The sequence below is a fragment of the Verruconis gallopava genome (genome assembly GCF_000836295.1).
Source record: "Verruconis gallopava strain CBS 43764 unplaced genomic scaffold supercont1.9, whole genome shotgun sequence".
In the NCBI taxonomy this organism is placed as follows: Eukaryota; Fungi; Ascomycota; class Dothideomycetes; order Venturiales; family Sympoventuriaceae; genus Verruconis; species Verruconis gallopava.
In genome coordinates this window covers 814,602-827,343 of record NW_015622145.1, presented here as the reverse complement: position 1 = coordinate 827,343, position 12,742 = coordinate 814,602, and the positions used below count along the sequence as shown (strand labels likewise).

The 12,742-nt window shown below is 50.3% G+C and overlaps 4 protein-coding genes across 4 annotated transcripts; 2 read left to right on the top strand and 2 right to left on the bottom strand.

Annotated features, from left to right (window-relative positions):
* The first annotated feature begins 112 nt into the window (after nt 1-112).
* On the top strand, nt 113-1,595 carry PV09_03617 (uncharacterized protein). Its single transcript, XM_016356838.1, has one exon. The coding sequence runs from the start codon at nt 173-175 to the stop codon at nt 1,559-1,561; it is 1,389 nt and encodes a 462-aa protein (XP_016215631.1). The 5' UTR covers nt 113-172; the 3' UTR covers nt 1,562-1,595.
* A 3,466-nt stretch (nt 1,596-5,061) lies between these two features.
* Nucleotides 5,062-8,369, bottom strand: PV09_03616 (uncharacterized protein). The gene is made up of 5 exons (XM_016356837.1): nt 7,719-8,369; nt 7,110-7,669; nt 7,023-7,054; nt 5,649-6,972; nt 5,062-5,597 (listed from the first exon to the last, which is right to left on the bottom strand). Exons 1-5 carry the CDS (start codon nt 7,805-7,807, stop codon nt 5,491-5,493), a joined length of 2,112 nt encoding a protein of 703 aa, XP_016215630.1. The 5' UTR covers nt 7,808-8,369; the 3' UTR covers nt 5,062-5,490.
* PV09_03615 (uncharacterized protein) lies at nt 8,083-10,131 on the top strand. The gene is made up of 4 exons (XM_016356836.1): nt 8,083-8,436; nt 8,499-8,877; nt 8,931-9,008; nt 9,061-10,131. Exons 1-4 carry the CDS (start codon nt 8,216-8,218, stop codon nt 9,874-9,876), a joined length of 1,494 nt encoding a protein of 497 aa, XP_016215629.1. The 5' UTR covers nt 8,083-8,215; the 3' UTR covers nt 9,877-10,131.
* A 777-nt stretch (nt 10,132-10,908) lies between these two features.
* On the bottom strand, nt 10,909-12,555 carry PV09_03614 (uncharacterized protein; the record flags this gene model as incomplete). The annotated part of the gene is made up of 1 exon (XM_016356835.1): nt 10,909-12,555. The coding sequence occupies one exon, from the start codon at nt 12,553-12,555 to the stop codon at nt 10,909-10,911; it is 1,647 nt and encodes a 548-aa protein (XP_016215628.1).
* Between the last annotated feature and the right edge of the window lie 187 nt (nt 12,556-12,742).

The following is a 12,742-nucleotide window of genomic DNA, read 5'->3' as shown; positions in this document are numbered from 1 at the left end:
TAAGGCTCTGCCCATCTTGGCTGCACCCTCACTGACTGCCTAAGCACCAACCTCGCTAGGATTAGCGCCCGCTGCAGGCAGTCAATATCCAAAGCAATGATTTCGACTCGTAGTAGGATTCTACTTGCAGTGGACATTGAAATCATGTCTCTCAGGCATCGAATCCTCCAACATGGACGGCTTTGTATCCAGGAAGAGGCGGCGCTTGTCACAAGAACCCGAAGAGCGTCGCCCTCCATCTACGTTGATGGATGAAGACGACACAGAAACTAAGCTTGCCACATTAGCATCTTTGCATCCGGACTTAGATCAGACCGTTATTTTTGAGGCATTGCTGGCCTCTGAAGGATCCGTCGAGCTCGCATCAGATATTTTGGGCTCAGGTGTGGAGTCGCCGGCCCCACGAAAGAAATTCAATCCAAGCGGAGTTATGGGTTATCAGAGTTCTCTTACGGCCTTCAATATCACGTCGACTGGAGCATCTGTAGCTACAAAGTCGCTTACTAAGAAGGGCAAAACATTGCATCTATTCTCGCCGGAAGACATTTCCAAACACACACCATGCTCTATCATCCACAACTTTCTACCGTCGGACGAGGCCGATGCCTTGCTGTTGGAACTGCTTAAGGAAGCACCAACGTACTCACGAGATAAGTTCAAACTTTTTGATCGCGTAGTGGAGAGCCCGCACACTTTTTGCTTCTATGCCGACTCGTGGAATGAAGCGGAGAAGCGAAGGACTGAGTACTACTACAATGGTGGCCGCGTGTCAGATATACGGCCGTCGCTTCCAGAGATGCTAAAGGTGCGTTCAAAGGTCCAGAGTGCGGTAAACGATGAGATCCAGAAGCGCATGAAACTCAATCCTGGTGGCAAGAAATTACTGTTTCAAGATCCAGAACCTTGGGAGCCAAACGCCGCCTTTGTGAACTGCTATGACGGCGGCCAGGAGAGTGTTGGCTATCATTCAGATCATCTTACATATCTTGGACCTCGGGCTATCATTGGAAGCCTGAGTCTAGGAGTAGCACGCGAGTTTCGGGTCCGGAAAATTGTTGCGCGGGATGAAGATAGCCTGAAAGATCCTAACGGCCTTCCCCCGAAGTCCTGGATAAAAGACAAGAGTGAAAGTCGCGCCGATGCCGAGGGACAGATCTCCATCCACCTTCCCCACAACAGCCTTCTCGTCATGCATGCCAACATGCAAGAAGAATGGAAGCACTCCATAGCACCCGCACAGGTCATAGATCCCCACCCCTTAGCCAAAAATAAGCGCCTTAACATTACATATCGGTGCTACAAAGCGAACCTGCATCCTAGATTCACACCGCGCTGCAAGTGTAACATACCATGCGTTTTGCGATGCGTCCAGCGCAAAAAAGAAAACCGCGGTCGCTACATGTGGATGTGTTACGCCGGCTACACGGAAGGACAGCAGGGTTGTAGTTTCTTCCAGTGGGCGGAGTTTGATGAAGATGGGAGACCTCCGTGGGATAAAAACTACAAGGGGAATGCCAATGTTGAACGAAGTGGTACCACAACCGTAACTAATTCTACATAAAGATAAATCTGTGACGTACTACGTGCTAGCCGCTGTGTATCGAGTGAGTTTTCATTGAAGATACATCCAGTCGCAAACGTATTCAACCTCTGAAGTAACTAAATAGCGTTAAAAATGGCCTTTGAACCATACTCATCTCTGCTTCACCTTGTGGCGTGAGCTATTCATGGCGTGGCTGATATCTCGAGAATCGGCCAAGTAAGCCAGACGTTGTAACCTGTTTGCCATTCGCTCACGGCGAACTTGGCGCATAGTCCTTTGATTAGAAGCAGTCTAGACTTCTGGGACCCAACAGAAGATTACTTCTTGAGGACACAATCCTTTCAATCAATAGCAAATTCCCTGTTTCTATGTCAGAATCCCCGTCGAAAAAATAATCACTGCATATGATGTTTCGCCTTCGTGGCGAGAACCTCCTACGACAGTGTAACCGGGAAAAGATGTCTTACATGCTTTTGCTTCTCCTAAATGTCATTTATTGTACTTCTCTCATCATAACGATATTCCCCTCTGTTTGCGGCGTTGCTGGACGCGTCGCACTGGTATCTTTGATCCCCTTCCCTCTCAGTCAAACACTCAAATACGTCTACGAGAACAGTAGAAACGTCAGCAGCCAAGTTTTGTTCGCAAGCATAATTGCGGTAATATATGCCTTGACCTCGCGATCAAAAAGCATTACAGTCATTCTGATCATTCTGGCATCACCGGTGTGGCTCGTTTTTATCTTTCTCACTACCGTATTCGGCCTCGTTTCCTTTAGCGCGTTTATACGGATAATTATTGTAGTCTGGAAAAGGCTGCAGCTTCAAGCTATAGCAACAGGTTACTCGCTTCAACCGCCACGATTTCGTCACAAGAATGCGTTCTCACATTGCACGCTTTGTGAAACATGCCGCAGTGTTCTTCGAAAGTCCAGACTCCTGACAGGGTCGTGGGCTCTCATCGTTAGTGCCGAGGAATGGCATCCGTTTTATGTTACAACAAACGCGATGAAGAACAATCGGACTCCGTGCCATTTGTGTGATGCACTGCTAGTCCATGAGCTGAAGCCGATCGGAATCTCTACGACCACTCATGACTATCCGAATTACGGCACCATAGACCCAAAGAGCACGACCCCAGTTCCTGCAATGCCTAAATTGAACATGACTATGATCAAAATATGGCTCTCTGAGGGATACTTGCCCCATGATGAGTTTGGTATAGGTTTGAGTCTACAGCTTTACACTTCAGATGGAACTCGGTCGGTAGAATTGCGCGTATGGGAAGGTAAGAACTCCTCGGCATTATGCTTCGGCTTATCTAATGGCCATCCAGATGGAGAAATCAGCGAGCAGAAAGACTCTACTCTTTCCGAGAAGTCATTGTCAACAGCTCGGAATTGGATCAAAGAATGCAGGCATCACAAGGCCTGTCAGGCTCTTTCAAGAGATCCAGGCTTCTTGCCAACTAGACTCATTCACGTCCCTATATTTCCAGACGAAAGTCCTCGATTGGTAGAAGTTGACGACATGTCTGCCGGTAGAGATTTGAGGTATGCCGCTTTAAGTCATTGTTGGGGTGGCGATATCAAGTTCAAGTTGCTTTCTTCCAATTACTCGTTGATGAAAGAATCTATTGCTGTTGAAGACTCAACATTTCCTGCCAATTTTCGAGACGCAATCACGATAGCGAGACAGTTGAGCATATCTTATGTCTGGATCGACTCGCTCTGCATTATCCAGGACTCAACTGAGGACTGGCAGAAGGAGTCCATGACGATGGGAGACGTGTATGCAAATGCACTATGCACATTTTCTGCGACGGCTTCGGAATCTTCAAGCGGCGGTTGTGCTCGAGAACGATTTCAACCTAAGGGAACATGCGATTTGCTTGTTTCCAGGAAGAGGAGGCTCTTCATACCGACAAGAGTTCCCCCAATAAAGAATCTTTTCGAAACGAGAGTTGAAGCCGCGCCTCTTACAGACAGAGCCTGGGCATTCCAGGAAAGACTTCTGTCGCCCAGAATGCTGCATTTCTGCTCTGACATGATCCTCTTTGAATGCAACACCATGCAAGCATCGGAAGACCAAGACCAGGGTTTACGGTATGAAAAGGAGCCTTACATCCTTTTCGACGGTCAGATATACGAACAGACTGCCGTCCAGCAACACATTGCACGCCAGTCTGAGTCATCTCCGCTGCTTCCTCTTAATGTCCGCGAAGCTCTGAATAGGGACAATTACAGAGATCATCGCCCGTCTCGAGGCATCCGAGGAGCTCTCGATATCCTTCAGTCTCTGAGTGAAGGGCGGAAACTCAGTCTTCGGGAAAGGATCGAATTTAACAACCGTTGGTACGATCTTGTCAGTGCGTACTGTAATCGACAGATCACCGTCCCAACCGACCGCCTCATTGCACTCGCAGGGATAGCTAGACTTGTCCAAAACAGCGTAAAAGTGCCATACGTCGCCGGCCTCTGGGATTCAATTGCATTCGAGTACGGTCTTCTATGGTATACAAAGCGGCCGAGATCACCGGAGCAGTTGTACTGTGCCCCGTCCTGGTCGTGGGCGACCGTGAATGGGCCAGTAGATCTTCTCCCACAGGAGAATATCAACGATCTCGTAGAAGATGCGAGTATTCCGTTCGTGTTTCGTGCAAAAACTGAGCAGGTGATGGTGGAACATAAAGGATATCGAGTCACAGATGCAACGAGCCAAATTGACGGCGGATACCTGGAGATAGTTGGGCTCGTTGCAAACGTAACCTGGAGCGATCTCCAGCCGGACAGACTTCGACTTTCGGACGAAAAAGACCACGAGCTCACCTTTTGTCCCGACTCGTTTTCTCAGACACATCAGTCACTCCGAGTCTCGCGAAGTACTAGGCCAACCAATGACGCTCGCACGGATAGCTCTGAGGACCTTGTCGCGTTGCTCGTCCTAACTTGTCCTCGCGGCCCTGATGCTTTTAGAAATTACGGTCTCGTCCTCCGCGCTCGTCCCGCGGATGATTCTTCTGCATTGCCTGAGTTCCAGCGCGTAGGTGTATTCTGGAACGCCCTCGATGGCAAGCGCCAGTCCGAATTTGAGTCCCCTCCCGTCTGGGAGCAAAAGAGAATACAAGTGTTCTAGCGCCGATTTAAGACAAACGCAAACGTGCTTAATCTACATATGCCACTGGCAAGATCGATCTAGCTACACCATTCTCCGGTGTATTTTTTTTTCTTTTTGGTGGAAAGGATCCAAACACTCTCGCAAAGCCAGAATCCGATTTCCTGAACTCTGAATTCTAGCAACATTCAAGATAATAATACCAGAAAAAGTGCCCACCTACGTTCAAACAATTCTTGCTCAAGGGTGAGAAAATAAGCAAAAAACTACAGTGCACCATTTTCATGTCCTAATGGGATAACCTGGCAATTAGGGGGCAACAAAATCGAACGAGCTCACTTACGAAGCCTTTGAAAGTTCAAGTCAAGTACAGTTTTCGCCATGATACATGAAGACGAGAATGTGAACAAACTCAATCGACGTCTTCATTTTTCCAAGGTATTACGTTGAAGTATTAGCTTATGAGCGAAATTCCTGACTACGAAAGAATGAGGCGAGAGCATCTGTAAATTTCCACGGGGAAATATCCATACTCGACTGCGGTGGAATCTTGTTTCAGGTGCCATAATCTGGTCCCCACCGCCACTCGCAACAGGTGGTGTAATGGTGCTTCTCTATATCTGATCTCAACCATGCGCATGTATGTCATCACTTATGTCTATCCAGACAGACGATACAACTCCGACACTTCGAGGTTTTACTCTCGTGATGAGCGGCCACAAATCTACACAATTTCAATTGGGAAGTCATGCCAAACAACAACAGCCTGCTGCCAATACAATGTCGACAAATGCGTTAAGGCGTAATGATTCGACAGCAAATCAAAGTCCATGATCAGGGGACAGGGTGCAATACGCCGTCTAGAAATGCCTCAGTTCCCCCCTGGGTTTCCAATACGTTGTCAAAGAAGGTGAGAGGAGAATAGAAGCCAGAAGGAAAATCTAACAACCCTTTCCGTTAGTTGCGGTAGAATGATTGGATACGTAGCTTACAATGATTGTTGGGCGTTGTGCCGAATTCATTTGGTATGCCATCAAAGTGCGTCAGGAAGTTGGAAGAAGCGGGACTGTTACCGTGCTCGACAGACGCATCTGTGTTTCCAAGGACAATGCTCAGAGCTTTCGCTACTTTTCCAGCTTCAGCAGATTCCGTACTCAATTGAGACCAAATCTTGTACGAGGTAGCTAATTTTTGTCGAATCTCCTCAGCTTTGGGCAACAACGATGTCTGTTCCACCGTATGAGGCAATTGAAATTTATCGACGTCTTGAAGGTAGAGACAGAGCACGCTCGTTGCAAGGAGAACATCCTGGTTGAAAATATGGGTGACCTTCCATCTAAGTCGATACAATCGCCCAAGTGGCTGAGCCTCTTCGTGAAGCATCTGTTGAAAGGATAATATCTTGAGTGCTGACTTTAAACAAATTCGCGCCGACTCCCTGTCCCGCTCTTGAGAATGTTGGACCGAGTAGCCGATCAAAGCTCTCCGGTGGAGAAGAATGCGAGATTTACAGTAGGTAGTTTCTGCACTTATCCGTGCTATCACAAGGTTCGGACTATCCGTGATTGGGTGTGATGTGGTTTCCCAGCGCAGCACAGGTGGAATGGCACGATTATGTAAGTCTTCAAGAAGTGCGTCGACTTTGACAATCTCGTCATGGGAAGGGGGAGAAACGTTTGCGTTGAGGTCGCAAATCATGCCGAGAGCAAATATGAGTCGCCCTTTTGCAATGAGAGGGAGCACAGGTGTCCATTCTGATTCTGGTCGCGGTGGAGGCATCTCTTTGGTGTCTTCCTCGAAATCACAATCTTGCAGATTATAAGGCTGTTTCGTATCGATATGCGTGTCTGTCGCATGCCTCGGGAGACCGGTCTCCAAGGAGAGCGCGAGGTCTAATTGAAGGATTGTAGCCCATACACGTCTACGCATCTCACTTTCAAATGCAGATAGGCCGGGAAAGTGATCTGGGTCACGGTGATAGCCCATGCGCATCGCAATTTGCAGTATCATGCTAATGAAAAGCCAGCCGTCGGTAGCGCTATCTTTTGAGAGTATAAACTCTCCGGTAAACACAGTAATAAGGGTCTCTAGGATAAATGGTCCTCCCGTCGTGTACCTGGCCAGGATTAGACACTGGACGGCCCTCTCTCGAAAGGCATCCTTCATGCTAAGATAATCCATCTTGAGCGATTCGGTACGGCCGTTGATGAAGTCCATAGTGAAAGTCTGCAACTGGGCGGCAATGTATAACATGGAGAACATGAGCCCGACCCAAGCTATAGATGTTGCGTACGGATCTTTCCAAAAGGTTTCGTACTGGCCAAAGTCAGACCGCTCACAATTTGGCCAAGTTAGAGGGAACCCACCTCGCGTAGAAATTTCTTCCCATGGATGAGATCTACAACATACAGTCAATTCTTCTAAGAGCAAAAAATAAGCTCGGATGTACAGACAAGGAGTGATAATGTAGGAATCAAAATGAAGAGCCATTAGGCGGTCAACCACCGGACGAGGAGGAACAGCAGCCAGTATTTCATCTTGACTTGCATGACGGTGCGGGCCATAGAATAGATGTGAACCTGATGGAGATTTACTATTTGTGACAAAGTCCTCTTTCAGTCCTCTGATTTTAGTAAGAATGGCCTCCCAGTGGGCACTTTGGACATAGCTGGCTCCACATTGGCGCAACTTTAGGGTGCCAGGATCCGCCGGGGATACACCTTCATTCTGAGATTTTTTGGGGCCCTGGATGTCAGATAGCGTGTCTGTAGACGGAAAGGAGCTTTTTCTGCGAGATATGGGTGCGAGTGGAGATGGGAGTGATTGGCTCTCCATTAGCGTCACAACAAGGCTCTCCAGTTCAGAGATTCTGTCATGGAGGCTGATGGGCTGTCGGGTAGCAGTAAAATGCTGGGAATTCGAAGTAGAAGAAAATGGCGTCACATAGTTACAGGAGTTGATGAGGCCCCGCCGTGAGCAAGTTCCACATGGGTGTTGTCGGTCGCACCTCAGCCTGACAAAGTTAAACGAGAGCGACCTTGCGGTGGGCTTTGAGCACGTACTTTCGACGTCTACATAAGTCACAAGAAAGTTGAATCTTGTCTCTGCGTCGACTTGGCGGCGGACGTGGACGTTGTGCATTCTCGGCCATGGTGAGTGGATTGTCGTCTTCGCAGAGCCTAACCTAGAGGGCAACAACTTAGGGAGGCTCAGAGAGGAACTGTCTCGTGATCCAGACGAGAACAGTTTTACTGTCTGCTCGAGAAGAGATCGAAGACATCCGGAGAGGAAGACCGAGTGGCAACGAAGAGAGAAACGACCGTCCGACCGTCCGATCCTCCGTGTCCATCCTTTGCACCAACAGTCCGTGCGCAGCCCATGATGTTTGTCCTCGTCCGATCCTCCGCGTCCGCTCGGTCAAGCTGCACATATTTTCAGCAAATCTCCAATTCTGCTCGGTGTTTAACGGACTTATCTTCAAATATAATAACAAGTGAAGCACGGCTCCAGTGAACAAAGATGTATCAATTGCAAGGTCCACCACTCAGGACAGCATACGATGATGGCCGACTTGATAACCGCCAACGAGAAGCCAAACGTGACGGAAGACGATCACCATGACCATGAATCTTGCGAGCCTGAGCAAACAGCTACTGAACGAGAGACAAAGTGCAATTTCGTCGACTGGGATGGGCCGGACGATCCTGAAAACCCGCGGAACTGGCCTGCATGGAAACGAATGACCCAAGTTGTCCTCGCCAGCGCGTTCCTGCTCACCGCGTAAGAGAATTCCTGGCATTCACTTGGCGAAGCAAATGCTGTGCTGACTGATAGATGTACAGCAACCTGGCTGCGACGATGTTTGCACCGGGAGCTGCCTCGCTTGCTCGGGAGTTCCACATCACTAGTCCAACCGTGACTAGTCTCACCGTGTCCATTTATCTCTGCGGTTTCGCCGTGGGGCCAATGTTGATTGCACCGCTGTCTGAACTGTACGGACGCCTTGTGATATACCACACCTGCAATGTAATGTACATTGGGTTCATCATCGGGTGTGCGCTGAGCAAAAACACCGGCATGTTTCTCGTTTTTCGATTCCTTGCCGGATGTGCTTCTTCTGGCCCTTTGACGGTCGGCGGAGGAACCGTCGCGGACGTCGTTCCGCCAGCTCAGCGTGGGAGCGTAATGTCTCTGTTCTTCGTAGGGCCATTGCTGGGACCAGTACGTCGAGCCACGCAACGAATATAACTCTTTGACGCTGATAATCCTTCAAGGTCTTGGGCCCGGTAATTGGCGGCTTTGTGTCCGAATCGACTGGCTGGCGGTGGACTTTTTGGATCATCATCATTCTAGTTAGTAGAACACTGCGAGTACTGTTCTCAAGTCGCTTATGTTGGGACCCAGGCAGCTGGATCGTTTACGGTATCCATCTTCTTCCTCCGTGAGACCAACGCCGCTGTGTTGTTAGGATGGAAAACGGCTCGCCTCCGGAAAGAAACTGGTAATGCTGATCTGGTTTCGAAGATGGATCGAGGCCTGAATCCCCGTCAGCTGTTCTTTCGCGCCATTACTCGGCCGACAAAACTTCTCATCCTTTCGCCAATCGTGCTCCTCCTTTCACTCATGTGCGCATTTGTCTTTGGCCTTCTCTTCATCCTGTTTACCACGTTCCCGGCGGTCTTTGAAGGGCAATACCGCTTCTCCGCCGGCGTTTCCGGCTTATCATATCTCGGCGTTGGAATTGGCATGGTCGCGTCGCTCGGAGCCTTCGCCACGGTAAGCGACAAGTTGCAAAATGCTCTCGAAGACTCGCCCAAACCCGAAGGACGTCTGAAGCCAATCGCGTGGGTGATGCCCGCCGTGCCTATCGGCATCTTCTGGTATGGATGGGCAGCTGAGAAGCAAACCCACTGGATCGTCCCTATCATCGGCACCTCCATTTTCGGATTCGGCTTTCTGTGGGTCATAATGCCAACTCAACTCTATATTGTGGATGCATTTGGGCCAGAGGCAGCTGCCTCTGCGTTAGCTGCAAATGTGATTCTCAGACTTCTATTTGCGGCCTTTATTCCACTGGCAGGCCCGTCTTTGTACGCAAACCTAGGACTTGGGTGGGGAAACAGCGTCCTAGGGTTTATAGGGGTTGCGTTTCTCCCAGTGCCGATGTTGTTCTCTCGCTACGGAGGGTGGCTTAGGGAGCGTTTCGATGTCAAGCTGTAGCATGTTCATGTTGAGGTAGAGGAGGTGTCTTGAATTTGGTTTACTTATTGCGAGGATTTTGACAGGACGTCTACCACAATTTTCTACCATTTCAATATGTTCATGCATAACCACGAATAAACGGTACGTTTAATGTCTGCTTTGGGACGCATAGCCTTTAACCACGAGCGGCATACTGTGGCCCCTAACTCGTCCAAGAAGATCCTACCATCCAACGCGGTCTTTCTCGCCTACTGTCGCTTTCTTTGCTTGCCGGGAGCGCGGATATTGAACGAACCCTTCAAATGTAGCTTCCTTCGCATCCCTTTCATGACGATCAGCGAGGTCTGTTTTGCGACTAAAGTAGGAACCATAATCCATGCATACGCACGCACCGCAGGCAGTCTAACTTTAGCCATGTCTTGGACTGGCGACCTTTCAAACTCTGCGTCATGGTCAACATTTTTCACAACCGTCCTCTCGAGATACGACGCAACATCCCCACGCGGTGTCGATCATCTAAAGGGGATCATCATCCGAGAAGCCGCGTGCTTCATTCAATCTTAAGGGGAATGCAGAAACCAATTTCTTCCAGACCTTCTCCATCTGCCAAGAGGCAGCTTCGAAACACGACGAGAGTACAGAGTTGTGAAAGGGAGGTCATTTTCGTTGGACGGCGAGGATCCAAATTACGACCCAACAAAGGACAAGACTAAGATGAGCAGCCTGAGTCGCGGCGTCTTGTAATCCTGAGCAAGACTTATCCGATCCAAGCAGGACACGAGAGAGCCACCACTGGCGAACTTTAGCAATTGCTGATCCGCAATATGCACTTTTGCACGAGGCCATCCCCCAGCTTCAAAGGTAAATCTCAAGCTTAGAAATGATCTAGTAATGACCCCAAGCGGAAGACAAGGTCGCGAAATACGACTGGACGGCGGGCCGCGCGTGGGAATCCCATCTTGAGAGAAAAGCTATCTAAATTCAGGTACTGTGTAGAAATTTCTTCGATCTTACAGGCATGACTCAAGCGCTTCGCGACATCCGTGCGCATCACCAATTGTCCAGAAAGACGTCACTGTCGCTCTGGCATCGAGAAAACGACGTCCCGTCGTACCTGACTTTTGTCGACCCAACTTCGTCGAGAATGTCGTCCGCCTCGCACGACAGGCTGGATCCCCTCAGCAAAGGGGCATCCAACGCTTTTGCCGTTTCCACAGGGCTGAGAGACACCGCTCGATCCAGCTCCCAGAATTTCCAATGAAGACCGACGATGGCGAGGATCCCGGCAGCCATGGTGCACAAGGCGGCGATGAAGAAGTCGCGCTCGAGACGGTGGACGATGACCGGGCGATGCTCCTCTGCGACCACGTCTTGAGATATCTGGGCTTGCTGACCGCCTACTTGAAGGCTGATGAACAGGTACTGTCTCATTTTCGTGATGACGGTCGGCGCAGGTCGGCGATACGTGTTTGCGCAGATGCTGGAGTCCTCGGCTTTTGATATGTCCCAGAAGCGCATTGCCTGCATCGTGCCGTTGACCACCTTGGGCTCGAGCAACGTAGCTTGGCCGGAATAATACTCGCTGAAGACGGCAATCAACGTCATCAGCGGACCCGCAGGGTATACCTCGCCCTCGGTCTTGTTCTCGATCCGCAAGCTGTCGAGTGGATAATCCAAGGCGCCCGTGTTCGAGACCTGCACTAAAGATATGTTTGACCACGTCATCTCCATCTCGTACTGTGCCCACGCGCCTCGAATGTCACAGTCCTCGTAGACCATATGTCCAACGCAATCTCTAGACGTGTAGTTGTTATAGGCGGTGGAGAGGCGGAGATAGGTGTCATCAATGTCGATAGGCGAGGTAAGCAACGCCATGTCTAGACCGAATACGACTTTGCCTTGGCTCTGCGGATCGTCCAACTTGAACGTCTCCGTGGTGCTTGAGCAGTTGGCCGAGATGGACAGCCCTTTGGCTTTGACGATGCACGTGCTATTCCTTGGGCAGGCGTAACCTCCACACGTATCCGTGCTCGTCTCCGGGCAGTCCTCGAGGAAGCCAGACTCAGCACCAACGCCGTTGAAGAAGACTTCGAGATCGTTCTGTTCAAAGAGCCGTAAGTAAGCGGCGGCATTGTAGTTAATGACAGGCCTGAGCACGTCGCCGATTCTGACTACCCCAACGGGATCGCGGTCGGGCACAAAGTTCTCGCTGAAGAAGACCTTCATTGGCAACGGCTGGACGATTTGCACAAAAGCTTGTCCCACGGCTTGCTGCAGAAGTGGGCCGGCAGCGAAGCGCGCGATGGCCACGATCGCGGCCGCGATCGTGGTTCGCCGTGTATTTCCGTCGCTCGCCAGGGCAGAGAAGAAGCCGAGGCCTAATCCACGGTCCCAGATGAGATGCAGGCTTCGAAACGTCGTCCCGCGGGAGGCTGCTCGCCACCACAGCGTTGCGACCCCAATCGAGACGAGGGTGCCGGTGGCAACGTTGAACACGGAGGCTATCACGGCGAGCACGACGGCGGGAGAAGAGTACCAGTGAGACGTCGACCTATTGTGAAGCAAGCGAATAGTCAAAGCCGCCGCGACAATGCAACTTAGCGATAGCCCGAGCAGAGCGACGGAGAGCCACGGAATCCGCAGGCGCGAAAACGGTGTCGGTGCACGATGAATGCTGAAGTAGCGTATATTCGACATGGTTATCTTCCACATGTCAGGGAGAGCGGGATGGGAGGGCAGACTGATGGCGAAATAGCGATCATGGTGAGAAATATACGTCGAGGATGAGTTGAGACCAGCCGAAGGCAACGAAGAGTAGAGTGCGCGTCCGCTGACATGCCCTCTTCTCCCCAAGAAACAACCATGGTCGCCCCCAAAAAAGGTG